The sequence below is a fragment of the Mustelus asterias genome, chromosome 15 (genome assembly GCF_964213995.1).
Source record: "Mustelus asterias chromosome 15, sMusAst1.hap1.1, whole genome shotgun sequence".
In the NCBI taxonomy this organism is placed as follows: domain Eukaryota; kingdom Metazoa; phylum Chordata; class Chondrichthyes; order Carcharhiniformes; family Triakidae; genus Mustelus; species Mustelus asterias.
In genome coordinates this window covers 33,058,695-33,078,350 of record NC_135815.1, presented here as the reverse complement: position 1 = coordinate 33,078,350, position 19,656 = coordinate 33,058,695, and the positions used below count along the sequence as shown (strand labels likewise).

The 19,656-nt window shown below is 42.4% G+C and overlaps 2 protein-coding genes across 3 annotated transcripts in view; one reads left to right on the top strand and one right to left on the bottom strand.

Moving 5' to 3' along the window:
* Positions 1-477: 477 nt before the first annotated feature.
* tbcc (tubulin folding cofactor C) lies at positions 478-19,381 on the bottom strand. 2 transcript variants are annotated; one of them, XM_078229715.1, is made up of 2 exons: positions 18,782-19,381; positions 478-4,015 (listed from the first exon to the last, which is right to left on the bottom strand). In XM_078229715.1, exon 2 carries the CDS (start codon positions 3,770-3,772, stop codon positions 2,726-2,728), a length of 1,047 nt encoding a protein of 348 aa, XP_078085841.1. In that variant the 5' UTR covers positions 3,773-4,015; positions 18,782-19,381; the 3' UTR covers positions 478-2,725. The 2 variants fall into 2 exon arrangements, with proteins under 2 accessions (XP_078085841.1, XP_078085840.1); XM_078229714.1 differs by lacking the exon at positions 18,782-19,381 and adding an exon at positions 16,823-16,929.
* The window catches only part of LOC144504442 (BRD4-interacting chromatin-remodeling complex-associated protein-like), a 67,752-nt gene continuing 65,439 nt past the window's right edge, over positions 17,344-19,656 (top strand). Inside the window, exon 1 of the mRNA XM_078229713.1 lies at positions 17,344-17,470. The gene's annotated coding sequence lies outside the window, so the exon portion shown is untranslated. The remainder of the gene's footprint in view (positions 17,471-19,656) is intronic.

The following is a 19,656-nucleotide window of genomic DNA, read 5'->3' as shown; positions in this document are numbered from 1 at the left end:
TTGGAGAAACTTGGTTATCACTAGAACGATGGAGGTTGAGGGGTGACCTGATAGAAGTCTACAAGATTATGAGGGGCATGGACAGAGTGGATAGTCAGCAGCTTTTTCCCAGGGTGGAAGAGTCAATTACTAGGGGGCATAGATTTAAGGTGCGAGGGGCAAGGTTTAAAGGAGATGTACGAGGCATGTTTTTTACACAGAAGGTGGTGGGTGTCTGGAACTTGCTGCCAAGGGAGATAATGGAAGCAGATACGATAGTGACTTTGAAGGAGCATCTTGACAAATACATGAATAGGATGGGAATAGAGGGATACAGTCCCTGGAAGAGTAGGGGGTTTTAGTTAAGTCGGGCAGCATGGTCGGTGCAGGCTTGGAGGGCCGAAGGGCCTGTTTGTTCTTTGACTCTTCTTCACCCCCTTGCCCCACCTTTCAGGATGTCTAAACAATCCAGCAAATAGCACCCAGTAAAGGCAAGTGTGAAAATCAAGTATGAAGCATTTTTATTCATATTGACTATTCCACATCATCTGAGCATTGCACTATTGCAGACTGTATAAGTTCAGAACAGATCCAAACCAAGACAACAAAGTAGAATGAGTTTGAGAGACAGTAAAGGTAAACAGTTTCTGCTTTAAGAGATTTTAAACTTTCCGATATGTCAGTTGATTTATTATTGTCACATGTATTAGTATACAGGGAGAAGTATTGTTTCTTGCATGCTATACAAACAAGGCATACCATTCATAGAGGAGAGAGTGCAGAATCTAGTGTTACAGTCATAGCTAAGGTGCAGAGAAAGATCAATTTAGTGCAAGGTAGGTCCATTCAAAAGTCTGATGGTAGCAGGGAAGATGTCGTCCTTGAATTGGTTGGTACGCGACCACAGACTTTTGTATCTTTTTCCCGATGGAAGAAGGTGGAAAGTGTGTGGGGTCCTTGATTATGCTGGCTGCTTTTCCGGAGCAGTGTAGTCAATGTCAATGGATGGGAGGCTGGTTTATGCGATGGACTGGGCTTCATTCTCAACCGTTTATAGTATCTTGCGGTGTTGGGCAGAGGAGGAGCCATACCAAGCTGTGATACAACCAGAAAGAATGCTTTCTATGGTGCACCTGTAAAAGTTGGTGAGAGTCATAGTGGACATGCCAAATTTCCTTTGTCTTCTGAAAAAGTAGAGACATTGGTGGGCTTTCTTAACTATACTTAATATTAATATGTAAATTGCTTGAACATAAAACAGTGCTATTTTAACCTTGCCCTTGATATAAATTTACTCTTCTTTTGGTTATGGGCCACACGGCATCCACATCCCCTCTGGGTCTGATATAAGGCTGCTTTTCCAGAGCAGTGTAGTCAATGTCAATGGATGGGAGGCTGGTTTGCGTGATGGACTGGGCTTCATTCTCAACCGTTTGTAGTTTCTTGCAGTGTTGGGCAGAGCAGGAGCCATACCAAGCGGTGATACAACCAGAAAGAATGCTTTCCATGGTGCATCTGTCAAAGGATGTCAGGCAGTTGTTTACCATTTGACTGATTAAAAGAAATTGCAGAGCTGACTTAAATCAGGTAGGTATTCCAAAATGGAAGAGGTCAGTAAAGCAGAAATAAAATGATGAAATTTAGATAGGTTCAAAAGAAGATAATTAAGGCAAAGGTGCTTAAACTATATTTGATGTAAAACTGTTAGCTATTTAGCTTTCATAGTTTAGAATGATTGTATTTACAATACCAAATGCAAAGGAGCCTCATGGGATGAAATTAATATTTCCCTCCTTCCTCGTCACCTTACCCCATCACAATTTTGCTGCAGTAGGTGAAAACTCTCAAAACTGAAGTAGCTAGAGAGCTTCTGTCAAGTAGGAGCTAGAATGCAGTAGAAATTCATTCACACTAGTAAGACAAAGTGAACCAGACACGGTGAACACAGGGCCACATACCTGAACTGGTCACCTTCAGTGCGTGATATTGAGCCTTATTTTATTAAGTCTGACAAGAGATCAATTTCAGGCCACTGTGATGCCACCAAAGCTCTCAAGTGGGGCCTGGAGAAAGCAGAGCAATGCTGCTAGTGGCCCAACCAATGCTCCTACTCTCAGTTCAACATGAAAACAATTTTACTGTTTAAAGGAACTGGTGGAGGTCATTTCAAGTACAATGTGTTAGACTGTTGTAGAACTGGAAATACAAAACCAGTCAGAGCTTGCATGGCACAAGTCTGCCAATCTTTGGCCTCTTATTAGGATATTGGCAGAAACACCTATAGAACATCAACACGGTGTTGGACCAATTTCACTGTTATTCAGATTGGCTTCCTACAACTGGACCTCTGTACTTGTCTTGCAGATGGGAAATAAGCACAAATTTCAACCCTTATAAATTTGAGTCAGCAAGGGATTTAAGTAAATATGGACCCAATAGTAAAATCAAAACGAGCTAGTTAAAATGACAGAAGACTTTAATTTCAATTAGAACATGTTAATAGAAACTCAAACACTTAAGAAAATGTTGACAATTGTCATATACAAGACACTTCACAATAGAACATGCAAACGTGTACAATTGAATCTTAACGCATTCCAAGTATTGTCCTACAAATAAATAGAACCAAAAATTAAATGAGTTGACTTTCTTTCAGTCCATGAAGTTTATTCTATTTTACTCATATTCAAGTATAGGAACAGCTGCAATTAAGTCACGACATCTTGCGATTGCATATGTGATACATTTATGGCGCTAAGATTTCGTCCCAGTCAGTTATTCGAGATTCTTCAGCCAAAATACTCCAGTTAGGGGAATGATCAGACGCGAGCCAATTGAAATCGTCAATAATGTTCCAATTGTTTTTCGTTTTGTCTAAACCTGCTAGCTCAAAATCCTTCTCAATGCCTTCGTACTTCCAGTTAAACGGAGCAAAGGAAACTCCAGTACAATCTTCGACGATGGCTCTGCTGGTCACATGCAAATACACATTTGCATCCTTAGTATTATGAGTTCGCAGTTGCTGACAAGCGAAGGCAAAAGTACAGCCGATGGACTGATCGATGAACACGGAGGTAGAGACAGGTCCGCACAACACCTTGGAGTTGGTGACATCCTTGACATGGAGTGTGTTGGGTGAACCCAGCAGCTTCACCACACAGTTGGACAACCTGGTCAACAGCACGTCTTTCCCGGTGATCTCGTCCGCCCGCCGGACCAACACCTGAGAGTCAACGTCCGAAAAGCCGCAGAGGTTTTCCTCGATTACGATAGGATCGCTGGATGTCTTGTCCGACGGTGAATCGGCGGGTTTGGCTTCTTTCGGGCCGGCGCCTTCCTTTTTGCGGGATTTGAAAGCGAATTTCTTCTTGGGCAGACACTCCTCCCTCTTCTCCACCACCGCCCCCTGCAGCCTCTGCACGGCGTCCTGGGCCTGGCGCAGCTCGTAGGCCGACAGGAACATCATGCTGTCGTTCACGAACTTCTGCAGCTGCTGCATCTTCAGCGAGATCTCCTCGAAGCGGGCGTTCACCGCGGTCCTGTCGCTGCCACCGCAGCTCTCCAGCAGCGCCTCGATCTCCGCCTTCTCCTCGGAAAAGGCGGCGGTGAAGAAGTTGGCCTTTTCCTCCTTTACGCTGGTCACATCTTTGGCCATTTTCCTCCTCTCCACCCCCTGCTGCCTCTCCAGGTCCCGGCGCTGCAGGATCTCCACCATCTTCTCTTTCCGCCGGTCATATTCGGGGATTTCTTCCGTTAGATTCTCCCTCTTCTCGCTCTCCCCAACCAGCGCCATCTTGAACCGTTTCCAACGGAACACTCAACAAGCGGCCACTCTATTGGTCCGGGCTCGAGTAGGTGCCCCCTTATATCGTGCATCCTGATTGGGCGATATCTTGGTTCAGAGGGCGAGGGGGTGTGGCTCTGCAGATGATAGGCTGGAATCTGACCAATAGGGACATCGTATACTGCAGAGGAACCATGAAGGGTGTGAGAGAGGTGGAGATAGAAAATGGTGGAAACACTCAGCAGGCTGTGTCTGTAGAGAGAGAAACAGTCAATATTTTAGGTTAAAGGCAAAATACCGCGGATGCTGGAATCTGTAACCAAAACAGAAAATGCTGGAAAAACTCAGCAGGTCTCACAGCATCTGTGGGGAGAGAATAGAGCCAACGCTGCAGGATGACGAGTTGAGAACTGAGGACATCGGAACTGAGGGAAGAAAGGTTTATTTATTAGTGTCACAAGAGGGCTTACATTAACACTGCAGTGAAGTTACTGTGCGAATCCCTGGTTGCCACACTCCGGCGCCCGTTCGGGTACACTGGGAGAATTTAGCATAGCCAATGCACCTAACCAGCACGTCTTTCGGGCTGTGGAAGGAAACCAGAGCACTCTGAGAGAACCTATGTAGATATGGGGAGAACGTGCAGACTCTGCATACACAGTGACCCAAGCCGGGAATCGAACCCGGGTCCCTGACGCTGTGAGACAGCACTGCTAACCACTGTTTTGCCCCAAATAGAAATGTGATAGGGGTTAAGCTGGTGAAAAGGTTGAGGAAGAACAATAGGAAGGTCTGTTATAGGGTCACAGGAGAGATCAAGTGATTAAAAAGTCATAGTACCAAAGGGAATGGAATGGGAAAGTAAAGAAAAACACCAAGGGAAACTTAGAAACTAGAAGCAGGAGTAGGCTATTCGGCCCTTCCAGCGTGCTCTGCCATTCATTATGATCATGGCTGATCATCAAATTCAATATCCTGATTTCCCCTCCTTCCTCCCACATCCCTTGATCCCTACAGCCCCAAGAGCTATAATTAAAGGTGTACCCAGAAGAGGTGTGAGTGGTTACGTAATCTGATGTCTGAATGCAAAGTGAAGGAATAAAGTAGGAAACAAGAGAAAAAAATACTTGAAACAAAATGGAGGCAGATGTTATGATCTAAGATTGCTGAACTTAACAACTCTAGAAGGCTGTGGAGTGCTGAGTCACAAGATGAGGTGCTGTTCCTCAAGCTTGTGTTGATGCATGAGACGAAAGGACAGGAAGATCAGAAGCAAGGTGGTAAATTGAAATGACAAGTGATGGGAAACTCAGGGTTATGTTTGCAGACTAAACGGAGGTATTCTGCAAAGCGGTCATGCAGCCTGCATTTGGTCTCCCCGATGTACATGAACAATCAAAACAGTGTACTAAATTGAAAGTACTACAAGTAAATTGCTGTTTCATTTGGACAGAGTGTTTGAGGCCGTGGATGGTGAGAAGGGGGGAGGCAAAAAGACAGGTGTTGCATCGCCTGGAAAGGTAGCAAAGTGAGAGGGTGACTGAGGAGTGAACCAGATTGTTGTGGAGGAAATGGTCCCTTTGGAAAGCTGAAAAGGGAGGGGGGAAGATGTGTCTGATGGCTTTGCAATGCGGGTGGTAGAAATGTTGGCAATGATTCCTTGACAACAGAATTTGATGGGGTGGAAGGAGAGAACAATCAGAACCCTACCATGTTTCTGGGAGAGGACAATAAGAGCAGAAGTGCATGAAATGGATTAGACATGGTGAAGGATCCTATCAATGACTTTGGCAGGGGATCCATGGTTGAGGAAAAAGGAAAATGTATAGGAAGTACTAATTTGGAAGGTTGTATCATCTGAACAGGTATGACAGAGAAACTGGGAGAATGGAATGGAGTTCTTCGAGGAGTGTGATGAAGTGTAATTAATGTTGCTGTGGGAGTCTGGGTTGGTAGTGAATTTGTAATAAAGTACTGTTTTATAAACCTCTTGATTTGAGCGGTAGGGATATTGATAAGTTGCCCCAGTGCCAAAAGGGAACATAATTGTAACAAGTGTTCTTGGGCACCATTAGTACAATAACCAATTAGCGATAGGGAATTCAGAATAACTTCTTATTCCAAAGAGAAGAATGTGGAACTTTCTATCACAGGAAGTGGTTGAAGTGAATAGCATAGTTGCATTTAAGGGAAAACTGGACAAGCAGCGATGGGTAGGGAATTGATGGTTACAATGGTAGATTTCGATGGAAAAAGATAAGAGGAGCGAGTGTAGCCTGTTTCTGTGCCATGTAACGTTTCCAATCCTATGTAAAAATAATAGACATGGCCACTGGAGCAACAAATACAAATTAAATTATAAGATCATGAGTGTCCAAAATACATTCCCTGCCCTGTGGTGCCCATCAGTCATAGCACCAAGCACATTTATAACAGGTGATGGGTGTATTCATTTCAGTGCTTTATTTACAATACAGTAAAGCAATTATTTTAATACAGAATCATAGAATGATATTGCACAAAAGGAGACCATTTGGCCCATTGCAGCTGTATCAGCTCTTTGACAGAGCGATCCAATTAGTATTGCTTCTGCTCACCCATCCTCCCCCAACCCCATCACTGCTCTTTCCCTATAGCACTCCAATTTTTCCCGCCAATCTATTTCCCTTTTTGAAAGTTATTATTGAATCTGCTTGCATCATCCTTCAGACAATGCATTCCAAATCATAAATATTTGTTGTAGAAAAGTTTTTCTCATATCTCCATTGGTTCCTTTGCCAATTTAACTGTTCTCTAGTTACTGACCCTCCTGTCACTTCCAACAGTTTCTCCTATTTAATCTTAAAATCATTCATGGTTTTGAACAGCACAACCAAACCTTTATTTCAGCTTCTCTGCTGTAAGGAGGATAACACCAGTCTTTCTACTCATATTATATAACTGAAAATTTTCATCCTTGTTATTTGTGATCTTAATAAATCTCCTCTTCCCGTCTCTAAGACCGTGACAGCCTTCCTGAGGTATGGTGTCTAGAATGGGACACAGCAAGCCAGCGGGGTCCTGCCAGAATTCATAAAATACTTCCAACTTAACAGGTCTAGCACCTCTTACAGAGTATAACTAGTTGGAGGATCATAGGCTATGGCCAGAATTTTCCAGCCATTCACACCAGTGGGATTCTCTGGTCCCGCTGCAGTGAATGGAGATTTGGCTGAGCGCTAAATTCTCCATCCTCGCTGGCAGCATTGGTGGAGTACGAACGGCTGGAAAATTCAGCCTATGATTGCTTTGCTGAAGTTGAAAATCCCATTATCTGCAACTTACATTCATGGCTAAGATGGTGCTTAGACATGGTGCTGCAGCCATCGTGTTCAGCTAGCTGGATAACATGGGTGGCAAGTTCCTGCTTGCTGGACATAGGAGTTGTGGGCACTACAGCAACATCAATTTGTGTTAACTTTAATGTAATAAAACATCCCAAGGGGCTTCAAACAGCTTACAAAGCAAAATTAGACAAACAAAATATTATCTGTGGCAGATGGCCAAAAGCTTACTCAAAGAGGCAGGTTTTAAGTAGTGTCTTAAAGGAGGAAAGAGAGGTAGGAATTCCAGAGCTTAAACTCTAGACAATAAAGACACTGTCATCTATGATGGAGTCATTAAAATTGGGGACATGCAAGAAGCCAGAATTTGATAAATGCTAATACTTTGGAGAGTTGTGGGGCTGGTGAAGTTTACAGAGATATCGAGGGACTTGAAAAGGAGGATCAGCCATTTAAAGTCAAGGTATTGCATGACCAGGAGCCAAGATAAGTCAGCAAGCACAGGGTTGATGAGTGAATGGTTTATGCCAGAGTTAGAAGAAGTTAGATGTGTTGGGACAGAGGTGTGGTGCATTACAGAGACTACAATGACATTTGAAAATGTAACTGATATCTGAGCGACAGAATACCCAGGTAAGCTACAGTGGAGTGATGGCTGAGGTAAATACATATGAGATACTTCCATCACCCATTTTCTTTGAGAATCTGCAGGTTTGTGCTGCTATGCTTTCTCTTGCTGTTGTTCCCCTGGTGTGCCAGCCTCATTGAAATCCCAGCAACATTCTCATATTTTCCCAACACTCTGGGTAGTCAGGTCTGGATGGAAAGCCAAAGTGACAGAATACAGCTGCATCAAAAAATCAGCTCTCCAAAACTACTTAGTATTAAAAACTTTTGTCAATTCAGTCAAGTCATGGATCCAAGTTCCCTTGCAGCCAATAATATTTACTGAGACACTTATCTTAATGGAGATAGAGATATGTTCTTCGGTCTGCTTCCCGTGTGTGCCACGTTTTCTTTCTTGGTGGGCTTAAGAATGATTGAATCAAATGCTCCCCAACACCTTTTCCTCAAAGGGGTTCTACTTCCAGTGCCCCCAATTTCATTAGTTTAATGAGCCCAGCATTCAAAGAACAAAGAAAAGTACAGCACAGGAACAGGCCCTTCGGCCCTCCTTGAACCTGTGCCCCCTTGTAATTGACACTTCCACCCTTGGAAAAAGCCTCAGACTATCCATCCTGACTATGCCTCTCATAATTTTGTAGACCTCTATCACATCTCCCCTCAGCCTCCATCTTTCTAGTGAAAACAGTAAGAAGTTTCACAACACCAGGTTAAAGTTCAACAGGTTTATTTGGAATCACGAGCTTTTGGAGGGCTGCTCCTTCATCAGATCAGTGCAGGTTAGTTCACAAACATGGCATATATCGGCAAAGACACAATTGCAAGATAATTACAGATTGGAATGTGAAGAATGGTTGGAATGCGAGTCTTTACAGGTACAAACAGTGTGCATGGAGAGAGGGATAATCACTGGTTAAAGAGGTGTGAATTGTCTCAAGCCAGGACAGTTTGTAGGATTTTGCAAACCCAGGCAGTATGATGGGGGTTACAAGTAGCGTGACATGATAGCCAAGTTCCGCACTCATGAGGATGACTTCAACCGGGATCTTGGGTTCATGTCCATGTAGACAATGTCGACTGCACTGCCCTGATCTACCTTCTTGGTTACCCCTTCAAAAAACTCAAATTCGTGAGACATGATTTTCCACTCACAAAGCTATGCTGACTGTCCCAAATCAGTCCGTGCCTCTCTCAATGCCTGTAGATCCGGTCTCTCAGAATAGCCTCTAACAACGTACCCACTACAGATGTCAGGCTCACCGGCCTATAGTTCCCAGGCTTTTCCCTGCAGCCCTTCTTAAACAAAGGCACAACATTTGCCACCTTCCGATCTTTAGGCACCTCACCTGTAGCTTTCGATGATTCAAATATCTCTGTTAGGGGAGCCACAATTTCCTCCCTCGCCTCCCACAGCATCCTGGGATACACTTCACCAGGTCCCGGAGATTTATCTACTTTGATACACTTTAAAACTTCCAGCACCTCTTTCTCTGTAATATGTACACTCCTCAAGACATCACTATTTATTTCCCCAAGTTCCCCAACATCCATGCCTTTCTCAACAGTAAATACTGATGAGAAATATTCATTTAGGATCTCACTCATCTCTTGTGGATCTGCATATAGATGAATAGCATATATTGAATGGCAATTTAGTACCTGAAAACAAGATGAGTCCACTGACTTATCCTGCCCTATGATTACAGAGCTATTATGTAAGTATGCTTTTCTTGATAATACAGACTGTGTGTCAGAGGTTAAATTAATAATGAAGGATCAGGCACTAAAATTCTTTAATTCAAAATCTGTTTCATATATGCTTTATGAATCAAAAATTTTGATAAACTGAGAAAATATATAGAATAATCAAAGAGGTAGTATACTCAGAGTAAGTTAAGATTCTAAAGTAATTATATCATGGTTTTGATATCATTCAGTATCTGGTACCCAAGCCTGAAGAGCCACATAAGACAGGGACTCCATAAGTTGTGCCTTAAGGCTCATCAGCAAGGATGGCACCAGTAGTTTACTCCTGATAATTTGAAATTGTTTTTCATAAAAAATTATTATCCATTCATTTGAAAGCACATCAATGAATTTGGAGTAGAAGTTTGGTTCAAGCATATAATTTTTAAAAAACACAAATTAAGCAACTTTAAGTCAACTGTAAAAAAAAAATTAAAATCACCTCCTCATAAATTCCAAAACCCTGTTTTACAATGATTAGTGCATACAGGGATGTTATCTGGATGACCAGGAGGGTGGGTACAGATAAATGCACAATTCTGTATATATAGCATCCTACAGTGCAGAAGGAGGCCTTTTGGCCCATCGAGTCTGCACCGACCACAATCCCACCCAGGCCCTATCCCATCAACCCCATGCATTTACCCTAGCTAATCCCTCTGACATGAAGGGGCAATTTAGCGTGGCCAATCCACCTAACCCGCACATCTTTGGACTGCGGGAGGAAACCGGAGCACCCGGAGGAAACCCACGCAGACACGGGAGAAGGTGCAAACTCCACACAGTGACCCAAGCCGGGAATTGAACCTGAGTCCCCAGCGCTGTGAGGTAGTGCTAATCACTGTGCCGCCCTTCAAATTGTTCTTCAGCTGTTAGATTTCTAGACTTATGTTTTCTTTCAAATGACCTTTCTTCTGAGGCTTGGTTCAGATCCATAGATGTCTATTATGTTGCAATAAAGTCAGTGTCATCTTGGACGCATCTTGTGGAAATAAGAGATGTCTTTTTTTTAAACTACTAATTGAGGTGAAAGTTCATTTTGAATTTGTTACCTTTAAAGGTGTACTTTGGAATGAAACTACTTTGTGTAAGGGCAGTGTTTCTGTAGTTATAACTATCAATGTTTCTACCAAAATGGTCATTCTGCTGTTAGATGTCTAATATATGTTTTTTTAAAGGGGTAGCAGAAAGACTAGTAGGATACGCATATTAGTCATTGACATCTACGAAAAGAGATAGGAAAGACAGCATCAGTTATCAGAACTGGTCTATGTAGATTTTACCAAGATCTGTAGGGCAGAAAGCCACTAACTGTAGGCCACACACATACTGGAGCCAAAAAGAGGGATTCGAGTCGTAGCTGTTCTACACTGCAAAGAGGGGTGTAGTCAGTTTATTATTGTGATATCATTTATGAATCTAGCAAGTAAAATGCTGATGGTTTATACCTGAAGGGGAGAAAATCTGAGAACAGTATCATAGTTACTATCCTTTTGACACATGAAGGCAGTTAAACATTACTTAGTTTATGAAATCTTCCATGAACATCAAGAACAAATCTGTGAATGTACACCTAAAGAAATAGTTATCACAAGACTTGCATTTCATATTGCAAAACTTGACAGATCAGAATGAACTCAGGAAAAAGGATGAAATAATCTGGAAGAAGGCTACTTGATATGAAGTATTCCAAATAATTATCAGGTTATCAAGATGAAGTACTGCATGCTTCTAATGAAACCCATGTTAGTACTGTATACTTGAAAACCCTCACCAAGATAAACAGTGACCAAGTGCTATGTGATTATCCATTTTCTCAAGATAATCTAACTGCTAGTCACTGGGTTTGATTTTCAATGATGTGGAGATGCCGGTGTTGGACTGGGGTGAACATGGTAAGAAGTCTCACAACACCAGGTTAAAGTCCAACAGGTTTATTTGGTAGCAAATACCATAAGCTTTCAGAGCACTGCTCCTTCGTCAGATGGAGTGGAAATGTGCTCTCAAACAGTGCAAACAGACAAAATCAAGTTGCAGAATACTGATTAGAATGCGAATCCTATCATTTGTATCCTAACCTGTGTTTAATGTTTCCTTCACCCACATTGTTATGGGGGATTTTAACTTGACTAATATTGACTGGAATTGTTATAGCTCTAGCTCGTTAGAGGGGTCAGTTTTTGTTCAAAGCGTGCAGGAAGGTTTTTTGACTCAGTATGTAGACAGGCCAACTAGAGGTGAGGCTATATTGGATCTGGTGCTGGGAAATGAGCCAGACCAGGTGCTAGACTTGGAAGTTGGTGTGCATTTTGGTGATAGTGACCACAATTCGGTTACGTTCACCTTAGTGATGGAAAGGGATAGGCATGAACCTCGGGCCAGTGGTTTTAGCTGGGGGAAGGGTAATTATGAGGCTATTAGGAGAGAATTAGGAAACATAGGTTGGACTAGGAGATTACAGGGACTGGGAACGTCCGACACGTGGAGTTTTTTCAAGGAGCAGCTACTGCGAGTCTGTGATAGGTATGTCCCTGTCAGGCAAGGAGGAATTGGTAGGGCTAGGGAACCGTGGTGCACCAAAAAAGTTTCTTTGTTGGTTAAAAAGAAAAAGGAGGCTTATGTTCGGATGAGACGTGAGCACTCGGGTAGTGCACTAGAAAGCTTTAGATTGGCTAAGAGGGAGTTGAAGAGCGAGCTTAGAAGGGCTAAAAGGGGACATGAGAAGACTTTGGCGGATAGGGTTAAAGAGAATCCTAAGGCGTTCTATAGGTATGTCAAGAACAGAAGGTTGGTTAGGGCAAGTTTAGGGCCAGTTATAGATGGCAGAGGGAAGTTATGTGTGGAACCGGAGGAGATTGGTGAAGCATTGAACCAATATTTCTCTTCGGTGTTCACGCAAGGGGACATGAATATAGCTGAGGAGGACACTGGGTTGCAGGGGAGTAGAATAGACAGTATTACAGTTGATAAGGAGGATGTGCAGGATATTCTGGAGGGTCTGAAAATAGATAAATCCCCTGGTCCGGATGGGATTTATCCAAGGATTCTCTGGGAGGCAAGAGAAGTGATTGCAGAGCCTCTGGCTCTGATCTTCAGGTCGTCGTTGGCCTCTGGTATAGTACCAGAAGATTGGAGGTTAGCGAATGTTGTCCCATTGTTTAAGAAGGGGAACAGAGACTTCCCCGGGAATTATAGACCGGTGAGTCTCACTTCTGTTGTCGGCAAGATGTTGGAAAAAATTATAAGGGATAGGATTTATAGTTATTTGGAGAGTAATGAATTGATAGGTGATAGTCAGCATGGTTTTGTGGCAGGTAGGTCGTGCCTTACTAACCTTATTGAGTTTTTTGAGAAAGTGACCAAGGAGGTGGATGGGGGCAAGGCAGTGGACGTGGTATATATGGATTTTAGTAAGGCGTTTGATAAGGTTCACCATGGTAGGCTTCTGCAGAAAATGCAGATGTATGGGATTGGGGGTGATCTAGGAAATTGGATCAGGAATTGGCTAGCGGATAGGAAACAGAGGGTGGTGGTTGATAGTAAATATTCATCATGGAGTGCGGTTACAAGTGGTGTACCTCAGGGATCTGTTTTGGGGCCACTGCTGTTTGTAATATTTATTAATGATCTGGATGAGGGTATAGTTGGGTGGATTAGCAAATTTGCTGATGACACCAAAGTCGGTGGTGTGGTAGACAGTGAGGAAGGGTGTCGTAGTTTGCAGGAAGACTTAGACAGGTTGCAAAGTTGGGCCGAGAGGTGGCGGATGGAGTTTAATGCGGAGAAGTGTGAGGTAATTCACTTTGGTAGGAATAACAGATGTGTTGAGTATAGGGCTAACGGGAGGACTTTGAATAGTGTGGAGGAGCAGAGGGATCTAGGTGTATGTGTGCATAGATCCCTGAAAGTTGGGAATCAAGTAGATAAGGTTGTTAAGAAGGCATATGGTGTCTTGGCGTTTATTGGTAGGGGGATTGAATTTAGGAGTCGTAGCGTTATGTTGCAACTGTACACAACTCTGGTGCGGCCGCACTTGGAGTACTGTGTGCAGTTCTGGTCCCCACATTACAGGAAGGATGTGGAGGCTTTGGAGAGGGTGCAGAGGAGGTTTACCAGGATGTTGCCTGGTATGGAGGGGAGATCCTATGAGGAGAGGCTGAGGGATTTGGGATTGTTTTCGCTGGAAAGGCGGCGGCTAAGAGGGGATCTTATTGAAACATATAAGATGATTAGAGGTTTAGATAGGGTGGATAGTGATAGCCTTTTTCCTCTGATGGAGAAATCCAGCACGAGGGGGCATGGCTTTAAATTGAGGGGGGGGTAGTTATAGAACCGATGTCAGGGGTAGGTTCTTTACCCAGAGGGTGGTGAGGGATTGGAATGCCCTGCCAGCATCAGTTGTAAATGCGCCTAGTTTGGGGGCGTTTAAGAGATCCGTAGATAGGTTCATGGACGAAAAGAAATTGGTTTAGGTTGGAGGGTCACAGTTTTTTTTTTTAACTGGTCGGTGCAACATCGTGGGCCGAAGGGCCTGTTCTGCGCTGTAATGTTCTATGTTCTATTGTCTGTACCTTTAAGACCTGGCTGGTTGTAGGATTCGCATTGTGCTACACCATTCTAATGAGAGAGTCACAGTTACTCTAAAGATGTTCTCCGTTATATATTTTCAAATAAGTCACACAGTATTAACAAATGCATGCATACCAAATTGTGTCTGCCCCTCTACCGCGGCTACATTCGCGGCCAGGTGTCTCTGGAGAGGGAGCATGCGGTGTCCACAGGCGCGGTTGACGCCTTCCACGACCGCTGGGCGCCGCAGGGGCTGGGGTGTATTATCGACCCCGATAATCACCTTTTGGTTTGACGTTTTAAGTTTCCTTTCGACTTTGTTTTTGGTTCGGGCTGTTCCCCCCTTCCTTTTGGGGAGCCGCCCCTTTTACTTTGTCCCTAAGTTAATTTGAGTTCGTTTATTTGATTGGTATCGAAAGAAATACCAAATTGTTTGGTAGATAGTTGTATATGTGCTGGGAAATAATGAAGCTAACATTAGGTGACTGTTCAAAAGCAGACCAAATTCCAAAGTAAATAGTTATTCTCTGAAAATAGTAGTCCAATTTTAGTTTATGATTGCAAGAATAAGTTGGAATGCAAGGTCTTTGAATTAATAATTAAAGGACTTGGACATACCATTTTCAGAATCGGAGTTAAAATTTGGACACAAGAGTTATTGTTGAAAGTTGAGATCCTGGATCAGCCAGGAAATCATTTATAGATCACAGGGGTTGGGTTTGTGGTCTTAATCATCAACAAAGCCTATTATAATTTCTAGTTCATGGCCCAGGTACTTCAATAAGTGAGACTGAAGAAAAGTCTGCAACACTGAAGCCAGTTGAAGAAACATTTATGTCAAGTGATGCATATATTCTAGGACAACTTCCAGCCACTTACAAAAGGTTGAAATAAAATATACCAAAACAGAGATATCCATAGTAACAAATATTTAATTTCTTAATCGTTAAAAGGTATAAATTTTAAACATGACCAGGCAGATGTGTACTGTACCTTGCTTAGTCAAAATTATAAGATTGTTACCATATTTCTTTTTAAACACTAAATGTAATACTAAACATAAGTTATCTGAATTACTTTCAATAAAACAAGTTTTGTTCCATACGCGAACTCCTCACAATTATAATTATTACTTCCCAACTAAAGTGGTGCAAATTTTACTTGAAATTTAAGTTTAGTACAAATGTACCCAAAGGTATTTGATAACTAGCAAAAGGAAATAATGGCACTTTTTCATGTATTGTTAATAATGGCGTGCACATTCCCTCCAACAGTTATTGTAGTTTACCAAAGTTATCCTTAGATTAAATATCAAACTCTTATGAGACCACTGCAATCGAAACACTGAGGCCATTGTACTTTCTATGGATGTTGGTGTTTCGAAAATCGTACAAGTATGTTATTCTTCTCAAAGTTTCTGTACGGGCGAGGATAGATTGGATGACTGGGCAGATGTTTACAATACCTTGGTTAGTGAAAAGATCGTTGCTATATCTCTTTTCTAAACATTAAACATAAAATATAGTTATCTGAATTGCTCTTTCAATAAAACAAGTTTTGTTTCACTACACGACTTCCATGTTTTCTGAAGTGAACAAGTTGTGAAATAGCAGAACATCCAATACCTTTATGGATTTAATTTTTTTACGTACATCGGAAAAAGTACATTTATGTTTACAATCAACAGACATTTACAACAAAGAATACTTGTAATAGACTTCGTTCATAATAAGCGGTTATTTGACAATATAACATTCGCATACAAATATAACAGTTGAGGGGGTGGACTCGAGTATAATTGAAAGAACAATATTTTGAACTTAAATTCAACTGCATGGAAAAAATTATAATGGAATTTGATATTTCGCTTGTCACATAAGTGCCTCATAAAGTTCTTAGAATCAACACAGTACTATATTCATCTAACCCCTGTAAAATATAATAGGTCCTTACACAGAAAAAGGAAATAAAGTTACAGACTGTTGCAGAAGTTGGTGCGTTTTCCAGATGATTAAACAAACTAAAATAGCGTCGCTGAATTAGTTACTCCTACTTAAAATGATTGTACAGTTCACGTTATGTCGGCTATGCCAAGCAATTATTCAAAGTGGAGTTCAATACAATTTTTAAGTAAAGAATCGTATCAAATATTAGCGCGTATCAAGACGTGGACTGCTATATTTCAATAGCAAAGTTGATTTCTGAACAACAATTAAACGGGAGTGTTCTAATGTCAAAATAAATGACAGAAAACTAATTTCTATACACCTTCCCTCTAGTACTAGGTCGTACAAAAGTAGAGTTCAGCAATTCCGATACTCCGCATGAAGAAGTTCAGACTAAATTTGCATCACTCTAATACAAGCAGGGAAGGATCGGTGTTGCAGATTTCCTTTCCACATACATGTATATAAAAAGGGCTATTTTCGAAAGGGTCGGTCTCATTCAAGAATATAACACAGAAGTCCACCCGAGCTGTGAAACTCCAGTGGCCTGGGTCACGTCAGCCGCTCCTTCCCCACCCTCCCCCGCCCCCCCGGCTGAGCGGGGGGGGGTCAGAACAGCCACCAATGAGACTGGCGCATTCTGTGGGCGGGGCCTCTCCTGTGGCGCCAATGGGCTGTGGGGGGTGGTCGCAGTGCGCGCGTCTGTTTGTTCAGGGCAAGGACCCCGGCCCAGGCGCTGCGGCTGGGGGGGGGCGGGGGGATCAACCCTAGAAACCATTTCACCTCACCCTTCTCACAAATGTTCCGAAGACAGCATTTTCTTTATTTATAAAAAAATAAAACATATCTACATCATATATGAGGAAAGCCGAGACTTAAATCTTCAAACCCTGTCAGATATTTGTCTTTATAAACCGTTTGTTGTCATGTGATCCTGGGGTGGGCCACCAAAACAACACCACTATGCCATTAAACCCCCAATGATAAAACATTAAAATCGATTTAAAAATCAATTTCTCTAGTTCCTTTCCCCGGGGGGAGAGGGGGCAACCTACTTTACAAAAAGAAACCCTTCCACAATGGCAAGTGTTACTCAACCAAAAGCACTCTAATTTCATTTTTAAAAAGGGGGTAAAACTCTTTGGGGGGGGGGGGGGGGGAGAACCGTCCTGACATTTTTAAAAAATAGTTTCAAACATTTTCCCCTTCAAGGCAAAAAAAATAGCCCCCACATGAAACAAACAGGTTCAAATAAAATTGAAAGTTGCGAGTTTTTTTTAAGTTTAAAAAAATAATAATATAAAGACGGCGATTGTTAAAAAAAGTGTTCGTTTATTGTAGATGGTAAAAAAAAGTGTACTTTTTCCTTACAGGAAAATGCCCTGAACAGCTCTTACTTTTCAGTGTGTGTGGAGTTGGGATTTTTTTTTTGTCTCTTGGTCATCTCGCCCCTGATTTGATGGCGAGGAAACCCCGTTGACAAGGCACGCTTCATGACGGTGAGTTCCTTCAGTGTATTATAATTTTGTGATAAAATTTTCAAGGAAAAAAAACAACTCCTTCGGGGAGGGAGGGGTGGGGTTGTGGTTGGTGGGGGAAGAAGAGAGGGGAAAAAAAATAGGGTCCAAGGGAAAATATATATTTTTGGGGGAATCGAAAAAAAAAGTCACCTCCTCCTCCCCCCCCACGTCTTTAGCAACAGCAGCAGAAAGCGGATGGGAGAAAAAAAATAATCACCCATCACCACCAAAGGAAAAAACACTCATTCAGCGGCTACTTCTTTAGAAAATATACTCTTCTGCCCTTTTCCCCCCTTCTCTCTTTCTGTCTCTCTTGCCCTCCCCCTCCTCCTCAACCCAAACTCCACCGCCCTCCTCCTCCTCCTCTTTCATCTCCAGCCTCACCCCGCAAACTAAATGAGTCATTGATGGTGTACCGAGAGAGAAAACTGTTGGAAAATATAGTTTTTCTTTCCGCCCCCGTGATCACCACGAGTGTTTTTTACCCCACACACTCACTCACACTTACACACAACAAAAAAAAATAGACCCAGGGAGAGGGAGAGAAATAATCGTCCCAGATCCCTCCCTCTTTTTTTCCCCTGCTTTCTAAGCGGTTTTGTCTGAAGTCGCGGGCGGCTGTGAGCCAGCGCCATTTGGCAAATGGACCCTCACGGGGTTATTATTTTTTTTAAAAGCGGCGGTTCTAGATTCTCTCGGTAGATTTTCCCTGCCCGCCTTTTCTTTCTCTCTCTTTCCCCCCCCCCGTTTTCGTCGTCGACGGAGGGAGAGAGAGAGAGGCCGGGTGTGGTGGGGGGAAAAATCCGACCAAAGATGGATGAAGTCAAGTTCAGCACTCACTCCCGGCGCTTCAGGTTTTTCTCCGTTTAAAAACCGCCGATCACCAGCGTTATCCCAAGCAGATGCTTCCCCCTCAGCGGCTTAAAATAAAATAAACCTTAAACCCGACGCCGCCAGAGAAAAAAAAACTTAAGAAACCGTTTGTTCCGCTCCTCCCGTTCATGGCGATGGGCGGGATTGGAGGTCGATCTTTGGTTTTATTTTCAGACTTTTAGTTTCTCTCTCTTCCTCTCCTGCTAGCGTTTTTTGACTCATTTCCATTTGATTCTTTGAGGTTTTTCTTTCTACCTAAAAACTTGCTTTAGAAAATAAAGAGGAATAGACGGTTGCTGTTTTCGCAAAACAACGTGATCTTAGTTATTTCCTTTCCGTCCAACTAAGTAAATTTATAAAATAAAATAAAACTTTTACTGGTTTGACTGCGATTCCACATTAAAAAACAAACACAACCTCGATTTAAGACGCATTTCAGAATTCCACCATTGGGTTATCAGCTCGGTGTCGATGTCCCTTTTCCAGTTTTGCTGTTTTCCTTCCATCTAATATCTTGCTGGAGCTGTTCTTCCTTCAAAGAGAGAAATCTTTTCTTTCCTTCTATTCGACGCCCAACTACTAAAGTTGATGGGGGGGGGGGGGGGGGGTGGTGAAAAATAACACGGTTCGATTTTTTTTACTTGTGGAAAATGTTTTAACTGCTGCATCTGTGGGCGGGATTTTGAAGACATTTTTAGTTGGGTTTCAACCCAGTTTTTAAAAAATAAATCAACAAAACTGGTTGATCGGCCTTCGTTTTTTTCTTTAAAAACGTTTTTTTTTCGTTGGCCTTCGTGGTTGTTGCAGTTTTCTGACCCTTTAATTTACAGGCCTCAAAGCGTCTCTTTCTCTCCCCATCTCCATTTACTTGTTTTCACCGAAAAAGTTCTTTAAAATTAATATTTCTTTCTACCGACCACGTAGGCAATAAATGGCTAAATTTTCGAGTAGGAAATGGTGTGTTCTATAGCTCCACTCCGGGAGTTGGTCGTGCTGGCGTTGTGCCAACACTGGTTGCGCAGTTTAAATTCGCTGTGGCGTCGCCATTTTAGCTGCTTGTAGCTACCGAACATTTCTTTCTGACAAACATTTTATAAGTTAGAATTTCGTTTTATTTGCAAGATCATAATGCGGTCTGAAATAATGTACTTTTCTAACAACAAATCTATCATGGTATCTTACACTCTGCACATTATTAATATAATAAAACAACGTAAATACTTGTGTGCCTTTGTTGGGTATTGCAACCATTAAATCTGCTTGAAATCTGAATGCAGTGAGGCCCCTTAAAG

Coding starts and splice junctions, on each gene's coding strand:
- tbcc (XM_078229715.1), bottom strand. CDS start 3,772: ATGGCGCTGGTTGGGGAGAGCGAGAAGAGGGAGAATCTAACGGAAGAA.